The following is a 22,142-nucleotide window of genomic DNA, read 5'->3' as shown; positions in this document are numbered from 1 at the left end:
GTCATGGCAAAAAGTCGGTAGAAAAAACAAACGTTGAGCAGGTGTTTAGTCGTATGCGGATGCATAGCGCACTTATGTTTAAGCAATGCATATATGCCTGCAATTTTCACCATTTATTTCGTTACCAGGTCCGTTTGAAAGTCGTTCCTCACATAGCTAAAGAACATTGTCGGTAAAACAATATTCATTTTGTTGGTTTCATAGATCTGCCGGGGTCATCTAAAGAGGTGGCCTCGCCCTCGGATATCTGTACCCCCAAATAGGGCACGCAGCCAAAACGCTGCTTTGAAATTCGTTTCACAAAAGGGGTTTTATAATGTTTGGAGGCACTAGGCCTCTTGTTTCTTCAGTTTTTTGTTTCTTTTTTTACCCTTGCCTTCCCTCCCCCACCCCAGGCCCCGTAGGGGTATAGGTGACGAATACCATCAAGCAAACCCGCACTCGCGCAATTATGGTTAATGTAACCACATGCTCATACAACGTTAAGGGGATGAACACCCCCGAAAAAAGAAGGCAGGTTTTATATCACCTGCACAAGAAGGGGATCATGGTAGCCATGCTGCAAGAGACTCACTTCAAGGCAGAAAACATATGAATCCCATGGGGCCCGCCTCAAAAAGGACAGGTCAGCAAAATTGAAAAGATTATTAAGCGAACTACATGCCAAAGAGCAAATAAACAAGGGCCACCCAGAGGAAACTTTGAAAGCCGAAATTTCTACAATACGACATCAAATATTGTCTATTCTGGACCAGAGGTCGATGGGGTTCAGAGACAGAATGCGAAGGTGCGCATTCGAATACGGAGATAAATGCGGGAGATGGCTGGCCAGAACCCTACGACGCAAAACTCCAATGACCCACATCCCTAAGATCCAGAAACAAGACAGGGGAGTCGCCCACTCGACCTCTGAGATCCTAGGAGGCCTTCCATAAATACTACAAAAACCTATATGATATAGAAGGCAACCCCAACATGGCGCGGGGAGGGGCGGAAGGGGGGGTAGAGGAGTACTTAGATAGTTATGCCCCAGGCCCGGTGGACCCAGAGGAATCTACCAACATGGAGGAGGATTTCTCAAGTGCAGAACTATTGGGTCTGATAAAAGAACTTAAAACAGGAAAAAGCCCGGGCCCCGATGGACTCACCACCAAATTTTATAAACTTTTCAGAGAAGAGCTGTCCCCCACGATCCTGAAAGCCTTTAACGCTATAAATAGAGGGTGCCCCTTCCCAGACCAGGCGCTTCAAGCACACTTGGTCGTACTGCCCAAGCCAGGGAGAGATCCTACGGCATGCGGGAATTATAGACCCATTTTACTCTTAAACGTAGACGTAAAAATATTTGCGAAGTTAATAGCGACCCGACTACAGCCCTGTATACCAAAACTTATACATAGAGACCAGGTTGGATTTGTCCCAGGGAGGGAGGGTAGGGACAACATAAAAACCATGTCACTCATGTCACGCGCCCGGAATGCGGGGTCCCCGCTCTGCCTCATGGCAATAGACGCAGAGAAGGCTTTTGATAGAGTCGGATGGAGGTTCCTGGAAGCCGCTCTGGGGAGAGTGGGGCTGGGACCCCGCATGAGGGACTGGATAATGGCCCTATACCAAAAACCTTCAGCCAGAGTGAGGGTCAATGGGACTCTATCAGAAAACATCCCCATAAAAAATGGAACGAGACAGGGATGCCCACTATCACCGTTCTTATACATTTTAAAAATGGAATCCCTAGCTAATGCCAATAGAAAGAATGACTCAATCAGGGGCGTCAGAGTGGGACAAGCAGAACATAAACTTTCCTTGTTCGCGGACGACGTCCTCATATACCTGTCCAGCCCAAACGTGGGTGTCCTGGTCCTACTGCGAGAGTTTGATAGATTTAGCGCAGTGAGTAACTTCAAAATCAATTTACAGAAAATGTTAATGCTGAACATATCTCTCCCACGACGGGAGATGAGGTCTCTACAAGGGCAATTCCCATTCAATGGCAAGTACTTGGGGGTTCAACTCCCATCAGAACCGGCGGATGTGATCAAACTGAACTACAAACCACTTGTAACTAATCTAGAGAAAGACCTAAACAAATGGAGCCCTTGGATGGGAAGAATGAACGCAATCAAAATGGATGCGCTTCCGAAATTTGTATACATCTGCCAGGCTTTCCCAGTCAGGCTGTGTAGGCCCTATTTAAGGCACATCCGCTCCCTAATTACTAAATTCATATGGCGAGGTCGTAGACCCAGACTAAAATTCAGCACGCTAACCAGAATTAAGGAGAGAGGGGGACTGGGACTACCAGACTTCTCATTGTATTATAAGGCCAACATAGCCAACTGCGTGTTGTACCTCCTAAAACACAAAGAGTCCAAGCTGTGGGTCGAGATCGAATACGAGCAGGACCCGAGATTGGCACAAAGTGCATTCTGGATACCGGGCGGCCTGATTAGAGGTTCTCCCGATCTGTCCCCCCTGCTGAGACAATTGACAAAGGCCTGGTCGGATCTACTGAGAGGCTACCCGCTAGTCTCGGTTCAGGGCCCACTCACCCCACTGTTGGCAAATCCTCAATTTAAAGCCTTTGAGCAGAGAAAATCCCTGTTGATTACTCCCGCTAATACATCACCACGCCTGAGAGACGTGTGGGGGCAGACAGGGCTGAAGCAACTAATAGAGCTTTTCCCAGAGGGACGGGTCCCCCCGGGGGCATGGATGGAATACCTGTAGATGAGAGGTTCACTGGACTCCCTGTCGCCTGGACCAAGACCAACACAAGAACGCACACCCTTTGAAAAAATAAGCATGTCCACTGGCATTATCAGACACACAACCTCTCTGCTTTATAAGATGCTGCTGGAGTGGGAGATGGGGGACACCCAACCGGGATACATAGCGGCCTGGGAGGAGGAGCTGGACAGGAGCTTCACACCGGCGGTATAGGAGAAGGCACTCGCCCTGACACACAAAGGGATAGTCTACTCTAGACTACAGGAATTAAACTACAAGATTGTGTCACGCTGGTACAGAACCCCAGAGCGGCTACACAGAATGTTTTCCACAGGCTACCCCCACTTGCTGGAGATGCCCGAACGCAAGGGGAAATATGTCACACGTATGGTGGGAATGCCCGCCGATAGCAGCCCTGTGGGAGGATGTGTCCAGGTTACACAATCGTCTATGCAGGAAGGAAATACAACTCACACTGGAAATAGCAGTGCTATCTATGTTTCCGGGGCCCACTGCAGAAACCAAGAAGGGCCTGCTCCGCTTCTTTGTTCAAGCAGGTAGACAGGTCATTCCGAGGTTTTGGCGGTCCACGGATCGCCCCACCAGGAGACATTGGGTGGAGGCGGTCAATGAGCTGGCAAGGTTCGAGGAGATGAGAGCGGAGGAGGACATGACTGTTGAAAAGTTTTACGCGATCTGGCAGCCATGGCTAGACTTCAGGTTGTCTCCTGAGGCGGCAGACTGGATAAGTCGGGGGGCGATGCCGCCTTAGATGCGCCGCCAGACACCCCGATAACGGGAAAGAGGGAAATGGGAGACACCCATACACAACATCCGCAGCGGCGCCGCCCCTCGGCGGAGCTGACCAAACCCCGGATTGCCCCCACGTACGGCAGCGCGAGGTCTACTATTGAGGCATGATAAAAGCGCGTCACCTACTTCTACCCCTACTTCCCTGTCACCCCACAACCCTCCCCTGTCTTCTCATCTGATCTGTTTTTCCCGCTGATATCTTCTCAGCAGCTTACGGTTACTTTCTTTTGTTATACACCAAACTATTTAGACTTTAGGTTTTAATAAAGAGAAAATCTAAGGACAACAAAGCCCAAACGCTGGATACCAGAATATGCAATGGATGCGAGAGTCAATGTAAGAAACTTTACTGAATGGTATTCAATGTAACGCAATAAGAAATGTTATGTATGTATAACGCGACATGTCCTAATAAAAACATTTTGAACCACAAAAATGGCTATGCTGCCATACCATGCCCTTCATTCTGCATGCTGACTTTTCATTTCCAGCATTAGGACCAAGTCACAATGTAATCTCATTGCCGGGGGAGCGTGTAGTTTGTTGGTCTAGACTAAACTTAAAGGGGATGTCCCGCGCCGAAACGGGGGTTTTTTTTTTTTTCAACAGCCCCCCCCCCCCCGTGCGGCGCGAGACAACCCCGATGCAGGGGTTAAAAAAGAACACCGCACAGCGCTTACCTGAATCCCCGCGCTCCGGTGACTTCTTACTTACCTGCTGAAGATGGCCGCCGGGATCTTCTCCCTCAGTGGACCGCAGGGCTTCTGTGCGGTCCATTGCCAATTCCAGCCTCCTGATTGGCTGGAATCGGCACGTGATGGGGCGGAGCTACCAGGAGCCGGTCTCCGGCACGAGCGGCCCCATTCAGAAAACAAGAAGACCGGACTGTGCAAGCGCGTCTAATCCGGCGATTAGACGCTGAAAATTAGACGGCACCATGGAGACGAGGACGCCAGCAACGGAGCAGGTAAGTGAATAACTTCTTATAACTTCTGTATGGCTCATAATTAATGCACAATGTACATTACAAAGTGCATTATTATGGCCATACAGAAGTGTATAGACCCACTTGCTTTCGCGGGACAACCCCTTTAAATTACATTTGCAACTTTGAAGACACTTTTGCCCAGTCTACTTCCGCAAGGCAAAATCACCCCTTGTAAATACCGTACATATATCATAAATCGCTGGGTTTTTAAACACCCTTAGGTGAACTGTATTTGTCATAAAAGCTAGTTTCACAATGAGTGTTCCAGCCCAACTGCATGTCTGCTGACCTGAACGCAGCACCATAGATTCCCATGATGCTCTGAGGTAGGCGGAGTCTACCCACGTTTGGGCCAGGACACTCGCCTGTAATATGCTCCCATGTGAAACTGGCTTAATTGTGACTTAAGCCCCTTCTACACGCAACGATTATCGCTTAAGCAGCCGAACGATTGAATGAATTGAGGACATTTTTGCATAAAATAACTGGCACCTAATCATCTCTATTTTCCCTCATTTACTAAAGTAACCCAGTAGGAGGTTCGCTCAGGCGGGCGCGGGTTTATGCAGATTAAAATCACAGGGGTGAGAAAAAAATGTACAAAGACAAAACTCACAGAAAAGGGAGCCAAAAATGTACCATCTGATAAACTGCAGGGCGGGTTCAATCCCCATAGACCCTGGTAGTATGTAATCCGGCTCTCTGCACAGTACCAGGGTCTGTAGGGATTGAACCTGCCTGCAGTATATCAGATGGCTTATAATGTGGCTTTTCTGTGAGTTATGTGTTCATGGGAGGGATTATCTGGCCAGCAGATTCCATTGTCTTCTCCAGCCAAGAGTAAACAATGTACTCATTATGTATGCAAGGCAAACAAAACATGTTATGCAGATGCGCAAAAGACTGCATTCAAATGAAACATCATTTAAGCATCTGAACGATGGATTTAATTCCAGCTAAAAACCCATGGGTGCCGACAAGTGAACGACTAGTGCGCGACTGCCCGTGTTTACTTGTAACGATTATCGCTCACTTTAGTCGTTTGAACGACATTTGAGTGATAATCGTTGCGTGTAAAAGGCCCTTTAGATAAAAATCGGACTTCAGTTCATTAGTAATCAATGCAAGAATCCAGTTACTTCCAAAGGCATCATTCACTTTACTTTGAAATGTATATACACTACCGTTCAAAAGTTTGGGGTCACCCAAACAATTTTGTGTTTTCCATGAAAAGTCCCACTTATTCCCCACCATGCGTTGTGAAATGAATAGACAATAGAGCCAAGACATTGACAAGGTTAGAAATAATGATTTGTATTTGAAATAACATTGTTTTTACATCAAACTTTGCTTTCGTCAAAGAATCCTCCTTTTGCAGCAATTCCAGCATTGCACACCTTTGACATTCTAGCTGTTAATTTGTTGAGGTAAGCTTGTGAAATTGCACCTCACGCTTCTAGAAGCATCTCCCACAAGTTGGATTGGTTGGATGGGCACTTCTGGCGTACCATACGGTCAAGCTGCTCCCACAACAGCTCAATGGGGTTCAGATCTGGTGACTGCGCTGGCCACTCCATTACCGATAGAATACCAGCTGCCTGCTTCTGCTGTAAATAGTTCTTGCACAATTTGGAGGTGTGTTTAGGGTCATTGTCCTGTTGTAGGATGAAATTGGTTCCAATCAAGCGCTGCCCACTAGGTATGGCATGGCGTTGCAAAATGGAGTGATAGCCTTCCTTATTCAGAATCCCTTTTACCCTGTACAAATCTCCCACCTTACCAGCACCAAAGCAACCCCAGACCATCACATTACCTCCACCATGCTTAACAGATGGCGTCAGGCATTCTTCCAGCATCTTTTCATTTGTTCTGCGTCTCACAAACGTTCTTCTTTGTGATCCAAACACCTCAAACTTGGATTCATCCGTCCACAACACTTTTTTCCAGTCTTCCTCTGTCCAATGTCTGTGTTCTTTTGCCCATCTTAATCTTTTATTGGCCAGTCTCAGATATGGCTTTTTCTTTGCCACTCTGCCCTGAAGCCCAAAATCACGCAGCCGCCTCTTCACTGTAGATGTTGACACTGGTGTTTTGCGGGTACTATTTAATGAAGATGCCAGTTGGGTACCTGTGAGGCGTCTATTTCTCAAACTAGAGACTCTAATGTGCTTATCTTCTTGCTTAGTTGTGCAACGCGGCCTCCCACTTCTTTTTCTACTCTGGTTAGAGCCTGTTTGTGCTGTCCTCTGAAGGGAGTAGTACACACCGTTGTAGGAAATCTTCAATTTCTTAGCAATTTCTAGCATGGAATAGCCTTCATTTCTAAGAACAAGAATAGACTGTCGAGTTTCAGATGAAAGTTCTCTTTTTCTGGCCATTTTGAGCGTTTAATTGACCCCCCAAATGTGATGCTCCAGAAACTCAATCTGCTCACAGGAAGGTCAGTTTTGTAACTTCTGTAACGAGCTAGACTGTTTTCAGATGTGTGAACATGATTGCACAAGGGTTTTCTAATCATCAATTAGCCTTCTGAGCCAATGAGCAAACACATTTTACCATTAGAACACTGGAGTGATAGTTGCTGGAAATGGGCCTCTATTCACCTTTGTAGATATTGCACAAAAAAACAGGCATTTGCAGCTAGAATAGTCATTTACCACATTAGCAATGTATAGAGTGCATTTGTTTAAAGTTAGGACTAGTTTAAAGTTATCTTCATTGAAAAGTACAGTGCTTTTCCTTCAAAAATAAGGACATTTCAATGTGACCCCAAACTTTTGAACGGTAGTGTATCTTTGTGGGATTAGAGGGCGCATCACTTCCCTTCATGTTGACAATGTATTTCATTGACTGATTATTGATACATACCATTGTCAGAGACACCTCTCCTTGAAGACCACCAAAGACCATCCCTAACACCTGTGGGGAAAATGGCAGTAAACAGAAGTTGGCAATATAGTAAATGATCCAATCCTAGACATTTGTCAGATAATTTCACACTGGTTGTGGCCAAGAATATTCCAGGCTTTGCAATCACTATGTAAGGCCCCCTGCACACGGGCGGAAATTCACGCAGAATTTCCACCCCTGCCCGCCTGCATAGGATTGCATTACAATACGCAATCCTAGGCAGACGGCCGCGATTTGTCTGCCTGAAAACACACGCCGAAAACGAATCGTGGCATGCTCTATCTCTGTGCGGGGCTCACAGAGGACACACAGAAATGTCAGAGGAGCCACAATCCGTAAATCCGTAACATACATGCTATTTGTTTGGCATTTTGGTTTACTCTGGATATATAAGCTTATTTCTGGCTTTGGTACTTTATAACAAGCTTGGCTTGTTATTGCATCTATGTGGTAAGCTTGGTTCTGGTACTGTACCTAAGTAAGTTTGGTTCTATTATTGTGCAGTAAGTGTCAGATCATCACTTAACCTCTACACTGCTGGGTGGCTCACAGTCTTCGTATTGCCCATGAATTCTTCTGCCTTTGACCAGGACGCACACAACTTAGACCCATGTAAGTAGAAATGAGCAGCATGAAGAGTGCTTCAGTTAAACCGCATCCGTCTCAATGCTCCTTTATTTCTCCATAGCTACAGCACGACGTTTCAACCCACGCAGGGGTCTTTTTCAAGTTAATACCACATGACAAACACACATAATTTATACACAGCCTACACCAATCACCAACAGCCAATTACTAAAACACAGACATGTGATTGGGGACATCTGTGAGTGTTTTTAGTAATTGGCTGTTGGTGATTGGTGTAGGCTGTGTATAAATTATGTGTGTTAGTCATGTGGTATTAACTTGAAAAAGACCCCTGCGTGGGTCGAAACGTCGTGCTGTAGCTATGGAGAAATAAAGGAGCATTGAGACGGATGCGGTTTAACTGAAGCACTCTTCATGCTGCTCATTTCTACTTACATGGGACTGACACTTGTAGACTATTGAGTTTGGTCCTGTTTATGAGCTTTACAACTATTCTCTTCTCACCTCCCACTGAGCTGGTAAACTTGGCAGTGCTGCTGCGACTTCATTACTTTAAGCACACAACGTAGACATCATATCAGGAGTCAGAGGAGGACACCGCTCAGTGATGCCAGGGTGGGAGAAGCCACAGGAGCGCTGTGCTGAATGCTGGATTTGTGCAGAGCAGCGCAGGGCTGATTACTGGGGTAAAGCACGGTCATATTTATTTTAATTTGAGTCAACTGAACAGGACTGTGGTGCTGCAATATTTGGGTTATAGAATGGTAGAGTTGGAAGGGACCTCTGGGGTCATCGGGTCCAACCCCCTGCTCAATGCAGGATTCACTACATCAACCCACACAGATGTCTGTCCGGCCTCTGAAGACTTCCATTGAAGGAGAACTCCCCACCTCCCGTGGCACCCTGTTCCACTCATTGATCCCCTCACTGTCTAATATCTAATCTGTTTCTCCACCCTTTCAGTTTCATCCCATTGCTTCTAGTCTTTCCTTGTGCAGATGAGAATAGGGCTGATCCCTCTGCACTGTGACCGCCCTTCAGATATTTGTAGACAGCTATTAAGTCTCCTCTCAGCCTTCTCTTCTGCTAAACATTCCCAGATCCTTTAACCGTTCCTCATAGGACGTGATTTGCAGACCGCTCACCATCTTGGTAACTCTTCTCTGAACTTGCTCCAGTTTGTCTATGTCTTTTTTAAAGTGTGGTGCCCAGAACTAGACGCAGTATTCCAAATGAGGTCTGACCAAGGAAGAGTAGAGGGGGATAATGACCTCACGTGATCTAGACTCTATGCTTCTCTTAATACATCCCAGAATTGTGTTTGCCTTTTTGGCTGCTGCATCACATTGTTGACTCATGTTCAGTCTATGATCTATTAGTATACCCAAGTATGCTTAGCCCAATTCCTCCCATTCTGTATGTGCTTTCTTCATTTTTCTTGCCCAGATGTAGGACTTTGCCTTTCTCCTTGTTAAATCCCATTCTGTTAGTCACTGCCCACTGTTCAAGCTTTTCTAGATCTTTTTGAATCCTCTCTCTCTTCCCTAGTGTTAGCTATCCCTCCTAGTTTTGTGCCATCAGCAAATTTGATCAGTTTCCCCTCGATTCCCTCCTGCAGATCATTTATAAAAAATGGTCCTCACTTTTAATTTTGCCCAGGGCCACACTTTGTCTAAAGTCAACTCTGCTGCCATGCGAGATTGCAACCTAATGTAGGTACATTTGATCGAGTTGAAACTCACAGGTTGCTGCAACTGTGACCTGACAATCGCAAGAAATCCAAACCTGCTGGATTTCTTGTAGTTGATGGGTTGCAGCAAATTGTAAATCACAACCCAACCACATTCACTTACATTAGGTGGCGATCTAGCATGACAATATTGCAGTCTGTGACCATGCAACGTGTCCCAGCCAAAGTCACCGCATGGACCCCAGCTCTATAGGGAACACCTATCAATTGTTTTAGTACGAATTGTCATATATTTTGTGTATTCAGGAGAGAAGAAAACGTAAGTGATTGTTGTGATGACGACCAGGAATCCTCTTTCAGCATGATTTGGTTTAAGTTATGCTATTACCATGCGCGTATTATGAGGTTATCACTTAGCGCATTGGCACATATAGTGTATAATACTGACGTTATGTATTTGTGCTTGACCCAGGTTGTAAACTCCACCTTTCATAGTAACAAGCAGCTGATGATGGTTCGTTTTACTTAATAAATTATGGAGAAGCTCACCTATCCATTGAAACTTCATGCAACACCCAACAATGCAGACACACAGCAGGGCAAGTCCAAGGCACAGCGCCACCACAAGAGGGAGATTCGAATTGCTTGAATGGGTAGTGACTAACAAAGAGATGAGAAGTAACCGTGTAAAGCCGGGCCATAACAGGGTGTACACAGGGGGCATACTGCTTCTATTCCACGTCTGATCGATTTAGATTTCATACACAGTTTTCTATTTCTCTTTTTGAAATTCCTATCACATCCAACAGAAATCGGGGGATGTACTATCGGACGTGTCTGCATTCAGGGGAGATAACGCAAAAGAACTGGCAGGACAGAACGGAAACAAATGTCAGTGGAGGAGCATAAAATGGAGTATTAACACCTAATGAACTCACCTGGGGTGGGGGTATAGCCCTGAAGCCAAGCCACCACACCTATAAAGTCTATAGAATGAAACATGCACCTGTCCAATTCAGGCCATGGGGGGGCGATGGTGATGAGTCCGATGACACCTGGTCCCAGTTCTAAGGACCCAGTGCTCAGGAGTATATCAAGAACAACTAATGCGAGTTACATGCATGAGGACCAAGAAGCTGAAACGTGTTTTGGAGGGGAACAGACAAGCACCTTTTTTCCCCAAGCAGAACATGAATTGGACGAGAATACATACCTGCATTGATGACAGTGAGACAAAAAACACTTTTATATACATTTATGGTATTTTATTCATTTTAGTGATTTTTAACTTCCTTTTATTATTTGTACCTCTGTTACCTCTACATATTTAATAAATGATATTAAGCCATTGTATTATTGTATCATATTTTAGTTACCTATCTGGCCAGGTATAACGCTACACTGTAATACTTCAGCCGATATTGAACTTATTGACTGTAATGTTCAGTGGCTCGTTTGCACTTGCATAATAATATCCATTGGCCGGTGGAAGGCAGAGAGAGTTCCAGTCTTGTGGGAAAAAAGATGTATAAACCGTAGCTCCAGCACCTCCCATAACCCGTTCCTGCAGAAGGTCTATTGGTCCAGGAGATATCTAGACTCCTCCCCCTTGTCTGGCAGGATTCCTCCAGTTTCTGTTTCCTAACTTAATAATAGTAGTTTTCTCCTTTACTTTTCACTAACATTCCGTCTCTCTCTTTCTTGGTGTCTCCCTTATTGGAGACCCTTTATCAAAGAACATTAATACTAAATTGTATGAGAAGCCTGATGACTTATTACATGCACGGAGCTGCCGCCTCTCATGTGGCAAGGATCTCCCAGTAGGAGCCAGAAGGGCCCGCTATTAAAAAAAAGATGATAATCCAGAGTGTCGTGTTACTTCTGACAGGTCGGCCATCATGATTACCGCAGTGGGATCATAAACAGGGCCAAAAACATAGTAGCATCAAAAACCAGATGCGACTATTTGGCACAATCCAATTATCTGACATAGACAACACCAGACGCCTGATGCTGCGTCTCATTTTTCTTTACTTTTTTCTACCAGTTCTACTGTGGATTGTTTTTACATTAAACAACATCATACTAAAAAGGATGACATAAACTAAAACTCCGTAATGCTGAGCATGAAGCTGCATCTAATCCCTCCTCAGGTATTGGGACGTTCCCCGTCTGCAGCATCCAGACATTTTTGGGAAATCTGCCAAGGGAATATATTGCCATTTAGAGTCCCTGCACTGAAGGGTGCTCCGCCCCGCAAGAGGTGGAGGTTGATTCGAAAAATTGCTTTCAAGAGAGGCTTATTGGATTTTGCGGTTAAAAGCCAGGTTTCCACACAGTTGTAACCTCCTTCTGATCTTACGTTAATATACTAATGTGTTTGCATAGCTTTTCATGCGTTTTCTTTCCTTATTACTTATTCATTAGTGGGAGTGGTCAGGCTTTTGTTCTGTCATATCCTCTTACCTTTCTATTACTTCCTTCTTGTGCTATATGCTATGATTAAGGCTTAGCTTCTTACTGAAACGCCTCGGTCCCTGTTCGCACATGTGAGAGGTTTACCTTTCTATGAATATATTCTAATGAAGATTAAAGGAGATGTCCCGCGGCAGCAAGTGGGGTTATACACTTCTGTATGGCCATAATAATGCACTTTGTAATATACATTGTGCATTAATTATGAGCCATACAGAAGTTATAAAAAGTTTTTTACTTACCTGCTCCGTTGCTAGCGTCCTCGTCTCCATGGTGCCGACTAATTTTCGCCCTCCGATGGCCAAATTAGCCGCGCTTGCGCAGTCCAGGTCTTCTGCTGTTCTCTATGGGGCTCCGTGTAGCTCCGCCCCGTCACGTGCCGATTCCAGCCAATCAGGAGGCTGGAATCGGCAGTGGACCGCACAGAAGAGCTGCGGTCCACGAAGATAGAGGATCCCGGCGGCCATCTTCAGCGGTAAGTATTGAAGTCACCGGACCGCCGGGATTCAGGTAAGCGCTGTGCGGGTGGTTTTTTTAACCCCTGCATCGGGGTTGTCTCGCGCCGAACGGGGGGGGGGTTTAAAAAAAAAAAAACCCGTTTCGGCGCGGGACATCTCCTTTAATGCCTTTTTATGAGAGGTGCTGGAGCTATAGACAGCTTTTTTCCCACATTGCATTCCTGAGAAACCGGCTTGGCGCTGTCCTCCGTGTGCTCCCCTATTGGTGGTTGGCTGTTTGGCATAACGCTGTGGATCAAGATTTTCCTTCATGTGATGCTGTCTTTTGCCTTCTTGTTGTTTACGAGTTTCAGTCTTGCCTGTGAAAGTATTGCACTATATTGTGAAAGTATTGCACTATATTGTGAAAGTATTGCACTATATTGTGAAAGTATTGCACTATATTGTGAAAGTATTGCATTTTAATTTATGCACAATGAGAAAAAAAAACAAATTACTTGCGCTCACAGGATTTAGGTACAGTAAAACCTCACTATTATGGGGGGGGGGGGGGGGGGCTCTCCTTGAGGACCTCCTGATGGCTTCAGAACCAAAGCAAGATTTCTTATAATAAGTTCATTTTTATTTTTCAGACTCACCCACATAATAAACCATATTACAGCCTCATCCCTTTCCTCCCTTTGGTTTTTCCCTTATGTGTTCTTCTTGTTCCCCCACTCCTTATTCTCATTTATGGTTCTCCAATGTTTATACTGATTCATCTGATTAGGAGTTGCAGTAATTGAAGAAGTGAAAATCGGCGCTTTCATTTTACCTTGTATGTTTATAAGAAATGACATCTGGCAGTGTAACTCCTGATTGATCTGTTCAGTCTGCTCCCCGCTGGACTTTACAAATGACTAGAATGTTGTAATTCTTGATTGATATACTTTGGAACATCATCAAACCAATAAATATTTTGTTAAACAGAAGATTTCTTGGAGTCCACAGGATTAAATCCGAGGTCTATTCACACGAGTGCGTCAAGTACAAATGACACCAGACGTGGCGATGTGTTTCGAGGCTGCATGGGTCCTCTTTGTCGAGCATAGATGTGATACATGAATGGCTCACCTATAGAGTGCTCGTACAAATGAGATAATGAAACGCCCATGTCTGCGGCGCACGATGGTGACGTCACTATTGACACAATGTGTATGAGCCGGACATACATTCCATACTTGTGCTCCAGCAGCTTAGGGAACGGAATAATATAACAAGTGGTAAGAAAAAAGGATATTAATGACTTTGATTACAATGATAATGACAAAAATATTGGAAAGGAAAGTAATTAACAGCAGAACAAGGCGTATTAACCCTGGTTTACATATTAGAGAAAGGAGGAAAATGAAAAGTAGAAAACAATATAAAAAATGAAATATGTGAAAAATAAAAGTATATACAAATACATAATAAAGAATATCGGAGGAGTATGTGACTGCAGGAAGAGGTCAGGGGGATATTATGTGTCATACTAAATATAATAACTGCAAGTAATGTGTCACTGTAGAATCGATAAAAATGTTGCCATAAAGACCACAAAATCTTTTTTTTCTTGAACTCCACACACCATATTTCCGTTACAATGTAAACTGCATAAATATTGGCACTAAAACACACAAATCCTAGAATCAGATAATAAAAGACTTCTCTAAAATGATCTTTCTTCTAACACCTCGCTTACCGTTGGGGGGGCAGACAGTTTGGGGGAAACATCCAGGATATTTATTTTACTTTTAATCTACTGAATTTCCCATCTTCTATTTTTCCAACTGCAGCGATTCTCAAGGTTTTATCCCCCCATTGTGATAATAGAAGCTGCTTGATAAAGACCCCCTGCGGGTTGAAAAGTCGCTGCTGGCGCCTGTACCATGGGCTAAACAAAGTCTATGGATTGCATTTACATTGCGCTGTTTGGAGTGCTGCCTTTACACTTTCCTATTGGACTATTTTGGGACCGAGGATCCAGCCCCTTTGAGGCGAGCGCCATTCTTTTCTGAAGCTCCATCCATTGTTTTGGATTGTGGCGAGTGCTGCTGACGGCTGTTTTTTGATTGGACTATGTTTTATAAAACCTTTTTGGATGTTACAATGCTGCTGGTTTAATGTCGTCCTCAGAGTATTCATGGTCCTGCCAATATACCTCGAGTTGCAGGCACATTCAATCAGGTAAATGATATATGATGAACTACATGTGATTTGGACAGGATTACCAGATCTGACTATCTGTATGTTATCACAGCACTTCCACCGCTTTAGTTTGCCCCTTGGGGGAGGGGTGGGGGGGCAGATACTATACTACATGGTGCTATTTCATGTGGACAGGAGGGTGCAAGAAGGTCCTTAAGAGATTTACCTCTACAGGAAACTATATCAGGGTTAGATGGAATTTCGCCTACCAAGAAAGGATCCGCTCGGAGTATCCCCAGTGTTTTTAAAAAATTCTCTTAAGATCCGCGTGCCGACTGTTATAGGTAGTAATAAAAGCCGTTCTTTGAGCTTTACTTTTATTTATATTTCCAGCTTTAATAAAGCTCAAAAATGGGGGTTTAAAACCTTGAGAATCGCTGCAGTTAAAAAAATAGAAGATGGGAAATTCAGTAGATTAAAGGAAAAAGAAATATTCTGGATGTTTCCCCCAAACTGTCTGACCCCCAACGGTAAACGAGGTATTAGTGAAAAACTACTTCAAAATTCTATTTTTTCTATCTGATTCTAGTATTTATGTGTTTCAGCGTCGACATTTATGCATTTTATATGATAATGTTTTCATTTTGTGGTCTTTATGGTAACATTTGTATCGATTCTACAGTGATACATTATTTGCAGTCGTTATATTTAGTATGACACATAATATCCCCCTGACCTCTTCCTGCAGTCACAGACTCCTCCCACATTCTTTATTATGTATTCCTCCATTTATGTTTTTTCTTCATTCACACACACATATATATAGATTTCATTTTTCACTTTATATTTATTTTTTCCCTTTCTACTTATCATTATATGTAAACCATTGTTAATACGCCTTCTCTTGCTGTTAATTACTTTCTTTCCAGTATTTTGGTAATATTATCATTGTAATCAACTCAAAGTCATGACCCGGGTATAACGGAGTCGTATGCTGCTATAACCTTCCCCTTTAAATCTCCCTCCCCACCTACCATTACCCGAACAGACCACCGACACCATCTGTTGGATAAAATTTGGCCACAGCAGCCAATTTATTAAAACAAACAACATTAACATACAATTTAAACGCATTTCCTTTAAAATATATCATACACCATTATAACCTCCTAACCATTATAAACATTCCCTAATGGAAAACCTGCGAAGAGGACCTTGGAGCCCCTCCTACCTCTAAAAATATCCTGTCGCCTCAAACCAACCAAGAAATAGCTGTCCCGGTCACCCGCCGCAACTTGGCTGACTCAGGCGACGCTATTTCCATAACCTTCTTCCTCCCGCCGCAGGTGGCAGACTCGGGAGCCCAAGCAAACTCCCAATTAACCTCCGGCCGCCGTTTCTTCCCGACCCCGAGGCCGGCTAGCCACCCCTGGCTAGCCTCTCCCACCGACTATCAGGGCTCCGCCCTGTAACCCAGGAGGCGACAGGCCACGATTGACCAAACACAAAAAAGGGGGGAAGGGGAATGTAGCCCCCGCCTTCCCCCACTAACCTTCTATACGGGCTCCAAGGGCCCCTCCCCCTCCCCTGCCACAGCAAGCGAGGCTCGACCACCTTGAGCCTGCGCCGCCCCCCACACCAATAGCACACGCTCAATACCCTCCTGTAACCCTTCCGTCCATAGGTCAATGCCGATGTCATTTAAGTGGACGCCATCTGACCTCCAGTAATTGCCGACCCCTTTCTCCAGGTCTATATGCCGCGCTGCTATTCCCCCTTTGCTGCCCAGGAACCGCGACACTTCCCTGTTGAGCTTCACCCTTGCTCTGTTCAGGCCCTTCTCTGACTGTGCCCCCCTTCAAACTTTCCTTGGCACAATTTCGGACCACACCACGACCGTTCCCGGGTATGACGCTTGCAGTCTAAGACAGTCATACCTTATGTCCCTTGATATGTCCCTAAACCTCCTTTTCCCCAAATCGTTCCCCCCGCGTGTATGACCAAAACCTCCGGCGCCCTATCCCACCTAACCCTCCTTTCAACTTCCTCCAATACGCTGCCCCAAGTCATCCCTCTAATCCCCATCCATCTCACTACCGCCTCACTCTTTTGAAACCGCAGTTGCCTACCGTTAGGCCGTACCCCCGCTCTCTCTGCTCCCCAAAAAACATAGGAGTCTCCCAAGATCCAAACTAAGGCTGGACGACCATCTGCAAAATAAACAGCAACAAAACTTACATTAACAAACCGCCATTAAGACCGCCCCCGCCCTCCAGCCGACCCCGCCTCGAACTTAAAGCAGGTGGGGTCGCACGTATGATTTAAAACGCCCTGACTCCCAACAACCTATTCTCTTCACTGCCTCCTCCCCCATACCTCTTACTGATGCCTCCGTCGCCGCCCCCACCCGAAATGAGTGAGACCCGAAATGTGTATTATTAAAACCTGCCACCTCCAAGGCCTTCTTGTACACCGCTATAAACTGAAAGCGCGATAGAAATTGCCCGTTCTCATGCCGCAACAATGGGCCCGTGCGAAAATTTAACCCTTTGCTATACTGCTCCCAAGCACTCAGAGGGCACATACTGGCCCCCGGCACCTCACCCAACCGGATCACCTGCCCGCGTCCTTGCTGATCCGTCTTAGACCGACGGATAAGCAAGTCCAACCTTCCGTCTACCAACCGTACGTCCTCTGCCTGCAGGCCGCCCCCCACGGTCTTGCTAGGTGACACCAATTCGCTTACCCGTAGGGCCCAGAAAAATGCAAAAGAAAAAGCCGCCCTAAACAACCGCCGCTCGAACTCTTTCCCGCAAACAACGTCAACCGCCTCCCCTAACTTCTCCAAAACATCAAACGATACCGGTCGCCTAGTGTCCTGCCTCCCCTTCCCTCTCCTCAGACCCTTCAGTGCCTGTTTTACCAGAACATTTTTTGTCGCGTCCCCTACCCCCCGTATTTTAAACCCAAAAGCCACCCCTGCTACAAACTGGTTCACTTTTGCCACCGACCGACCCAAATCTGCACTCTCTCCCAACCAACTCAACAGTAAGCCCACTCTATCCTCCTCTGAACGCTCCCCCCCACGCTGCCTCAACCATTCTTCCCACTCGCTCCACGCTGCGCAATATGCCGCCCTAGTCCGCCGAGCCAGTGACCTCTCTATCAGGCCCCCCACTGCTCGCTTACCACGTTCCAGATTCGAGACGGGCACTTCCTCCCCTCCTTCTCCGCACCCGGCGCCAGAGTCCGGAACCGCTCCCACTGAAAGCGAGAGAGAGCATCCGCGATTGAATTCTCGACACCTGGAACGTGCACCGCTACCACCCACATGTTCAATGACAACGCTTCCAGCACTAACTGACGCAGCAGGTTGACCACAGGGGGGCATGATGCCGAGAGGTTGTTAATTACGTGCACCACCCCCATATTGTCACAGTGGAATCTCACTTTTCTATCCCGGAAGTGGTTACCCCACAGTGTGATAGCCACTACTATTGGAAATAATTCCAACAGTACTAGGTTCCGTACTAAACCTTCCTGCTTCCACTGCTCCGGCCATTCCCCCGCACACCATCTACCTTGAAAATAGGCCCCAAAGCCTGCGCTCCCTGCTGCATCTGTATAGAGCTCCCAGTCCACGTTGCTACTGACCTCCCCCATAATTACCGACCTGCCATTGTACTTCTCCAAAAAGGCGGACCAGACTGCCAGGTCCGCCTTGTGACTAACTCCCAAACGGATAAAGTGATGGGGGGCCCGAATGCCTGCTGTTGCCGCCGCCAACCGTCTACTGAAAACCCGGCCCATGGGCATGATCCTGCAGGCAAAATTCAGCTTGCCCAGCAGTGACTGCAGCCCCTTGAGCGTGATTTTCTTCGCCACCCGCGCCGCACCTAATTCCTCCTGCAAGTTTCTTAATTTTTCTTCCGGTAATCGGCACTCCATTGCCTCCGAGTCAATGGTGATGCCCAAAAAACTTAAACAAGTTGTGGGCCCTTCCGTCTTTTCCGGTGCCAGAGGCACCCCGAACCGTTTGGCCACCCATTGCAAGGTTCCCAGTAAGTTCGCACAAATTGGCGAACCCCCGGGCCCTACGCACAGAAAATCATCCAGGTAATGAATGACCGACTGCACTGCTGCCGTGTCCTTCACCACCTACTCTAAAAACGAACTAAACGCTTCGAAGTACTCACATGAGATGGAACATCCCATGGGCAAACAACGATCCGCAAAATAGCTCCCTGCCCAAAAACACCCCAACAACCTCACACTTTCCTGTGTTACTGGCAGCAAGCGAAAAGCTGACTCTATGTCAGCCTTTGCCATCAATGCCCCCCTTCCATATTTCCGAACCCAATGAAGCGCCGCATCAAACGATGTATACACCACCGAGCATGGCTCGGGGTCTATTCCGTCGTTTACAGACGCCCCCTTTGGATACGACAAGTGGTGAATAAGCCGAAATTTATTCGGCTCCTTCTTCGGTACCACTCCCAAAGGTGACACCACAAACTCTTGCACGGGTGGCTCTTTAAACGGCCCCGCCATGCGCCCTAACCTAACCTCCTTCGTTAGCTTCTCTGTCACCACTTCCGGATATTCTATCGCCGAACGTAAATTTTTTAACGAAAAGGGGACCCCATGAACCGGAGGCGGGATGCGAAAACCATCCCTAAAACCCGTAAACAGTAACTCTGCCTTCTCTCTATCTGGGTACCTACTTAGGTACGGTACCATCTCTTCCAGAATCACTGGGGTCATCCCTTTTTGTAAAACCCCCTGGACCTTTACCCTTTCCCTTCTTGAAACATCTGGCAGCCCCATGAGACCCCGCGCCGCAGTGAGAGCAGGCATGACGGAACTTGCATGTTGCTCCGAATTTGCACTGACCCTCGTTGTACTGCCAGCAGTACCCTGTCCTACTCCCCCCTGCTGAACCGCCCTGTCCCCCGGCTGAACTAGAGGCTGAGCCGAAGGACCCGGCACTGCCCTGAAAGGGCTGACCGAACCGCGCGGGGGCCATTACTCTCAACCACAACCCTATATCTTTGTGATCCCATCTGATAGATGGGCGCACTGCCTTACGCTGCCTGAACTGCTCATCATAGCGCAGCCAGGTCTGTCCCCCATATACTCGATAGGCCTCACCAATGGAGTCCATGTAACAGAAAAGGCCGGAGCAATTGTCCGGCGCTTTTTCTCCGATAACGCTCGCTAGAATGGCAAACGCCTGCAGCCAGTTCGCGAACGTCTGGGGTATAAGGCGCCACCTACGCTTCTCCTCCTCCTCTTTTTTAAATTCAGTCCGCTTTCCCTTGTCTAAATTAAATTTTTCCAAGGGTAGGAGGGAGAATATCTCGACATATTCGTCCCTCCAAATCTTTTCCCTCACCTCTTTTTTCAGGTGGGCCCCCAACGGGCCCTCAAAGCAGACGTAGACCTCGCCTTTTGCCTTATCGTCTACCCGGACCCCCTCCCCGTCCTTCTCTGTCTGGACCGCTACTGCCACCCCGGCCGTCCCCCCTGACTCCAACGTACCAGCTGCACCCCCCACTTGAGAAATTTCCCCAGTGGATTGTGCCCCCGTCTGTAACCCGCCCGTGGACATGTGTCCTACCAGCGGGGCAGCTTGCGTCACCCCGGCCGCCTGTCCTACCCCAGTCCCACCAGCCAACGGTCCTCCCGGTCCGTCCCTCATGCTGGACGACGCACTGCATGGCGAGCTCCATGCTGTGACAGGCGACGGAGCGTAACCTACCCCCTGCCTCCTCAACAATTCTAATACAACCCCCAGCAATGCGCCTGCTTCGCCGCCTACCCCTAGCGCGCTAGTTAACGCTGCGCTACCCCCCGCAAATACCCCACTACTAGTCCCCGCATGCGCCACGCGGCTAACATTGCTGGACACACCAGACATAGAGCATGACTCACCTGGCTGCGTAGGGGCTGTGGACCCACCAGCCGCCGACCCGTCTTGTCGCTGTTCCTCCTGGACTCTGCTAACGCCGGGCTGTGACCGCTCCGCTGGGACCCCAACCGCCGTTGATCTTCTTGGTGCCGAAGAAACGTAGGCAACCTCTGTCGCTGCCGCACGCCTTCCGGATGACTCCGCCGCCGGACCCCGAGAAACCGCGGGCCGCCCGTCACTGGAACTGTTGCAGGGCTGCTCCCCCTCAGATGCACCTCCGGGAGAGCAGCCCCTGACACCTTCCAGGCTCTTTGCTTTCTGTGCAGCGCTTGGCCCCGCCCCCCTCTCAGCACGGGACCTCGCGCTGCCCGCCGCACCTCGTCTTTTGGCAGGAGTCCTCCCCGCCCTGCTCCCCCTGCCTGTTGGTGTTGCCGGGGGGAGCCTACTACGGGGGGGGGTGGGGGGGCGGAGAGGCACTCCGCAGCCTCTGCCTGCGTGAGGGAGCGTGCTCAGGGCTCAATCTTTCGGGTGCACGCGCCCTCCGCGGCCGCTCTTTTGCCTGACCCGCTGGTGCTGCCGCCGCCGGCCCCGCACCTGTCCTCTGCCTCCGGTCCGCGGTCCGGACCTCTGCAGCCGCCTCTGCACCTCCCGCCGCCTCCGCTCGAGCTCCCGCTGCTCCCGCTTCTGCCGCCGCTGCTGTGGACACCGCCGCTGCTCCCAGGGCTTTACCGGAGAGCTGGACAAGCCAGTCCAGCCCCCTTTCTTCTGCCTCCGCCCGGATCTTCTCGAGGATCGCCTCCATCTTCTCCCGGTAAGTGGCTGGTCTTCGGGCTCTTCTTTCTCTTTTCTTCTCCTTTAGGACTGCCTCCGCTGCTTCTTTTTCGGCACCTCGGGTCTCCGGTCTTCAGTCCTCTTGCCTCGCTGCCGTCTGCTGCGCTCTTCAGCTCCGCTGGGCACCTCAGGTCTGCTGGGCTCTTTGGGACTGCTGGGGTCTTCGGTCCGCTGGGCTCTTCGGTCCGCTGGGCTCTTCGGTCCGCTGGGCTCTTCTAACTTCAGCTTCTTTCTCCTCTTCTTCTGGACGCTGTAATGGCCTTTCCCTGCTCTAACCCCTCTATTTAACCCCCTCTTCCTAAGCTCCACCCCCTCCCGGCATCCTCTACTCTAATTAACCCCCTCCTCCCTGTTAACCCTATCATACTGCCTTCCTCCTACCACCCTGCGGGCTTCCGGCTCCGGCAGACCTTTAAAATCCTTTTTTCTTACAACTTTTTTATTCCGTTCCATAACCTGGTGGAACACAATTATGGAAGGCAGCGTCACCCGTCTTACGTCAGCACATTATCACGCGTGTGACATTTTCCTTTTTATTCCTTTGGAACACACTATGGAATGCGAGGAGGCGTTCCTGAT

The 22,142-nt window shown here is 47.7% G+C and overlaps 1 protein-coding gene across 3 annotated transcripts in view; it reads right to left on the bottom strand.

Annotated features, from left to right (window-relative positions):
* The window catches only part of LOC136587494 (seminal plasma protein HSP-1-like), an 84,294-nt gene that overhangs the window by 30,995 nt on the left and 31,157 nt on the right, over positions 1 to 22,142 (bottom strand). Inside the window, exons 5-6 of one of the 3 annotated variants that reach the window (XM_066586090.1) lie at positions 10,269 to 10,379; positions 7,400 to 7,450 (exon numbers count right to left, since the gene is read on the bottom strand). The exons of 1 other annotated variant lie outside the window; for it this stretch is intronic. In XM_066586090.1, coding sequence (XP_066442187.1) covers positions 7,400 to 7,450; positions 10,269 to 10,379 — 162 coding nt within the window. The remainder of the gene's footprint in view (positions 1 to 7,399; positions 7,451 to 10,268; positions 10,380 to 22,142) is intronic. One more of the 3 variants, XM_066586091.1, reaches the window with a different exon arrangement.

This window comes from Eleutherodactylus coqui, chromosome 13 (genome assembly GCF_035609145.1).
Source record: "Eleutherodactylus coqui strain aEleCoq1 chromosome 13, aEleCoq1.hap1, whole genome shotgun sequence".
Lineage (NCBI taxonomy): Eukaryota > Metazoa > Chordata > Amphibia > Anura > Eleutherodactylidae > Eleutherodactylus > Eleutherodactylus coqui.
The sequence above is the reverse complement of the archived record's forward strand: the minus strand, read 5'-3'. Positions and strand labels throughout refer to the sequence as shown.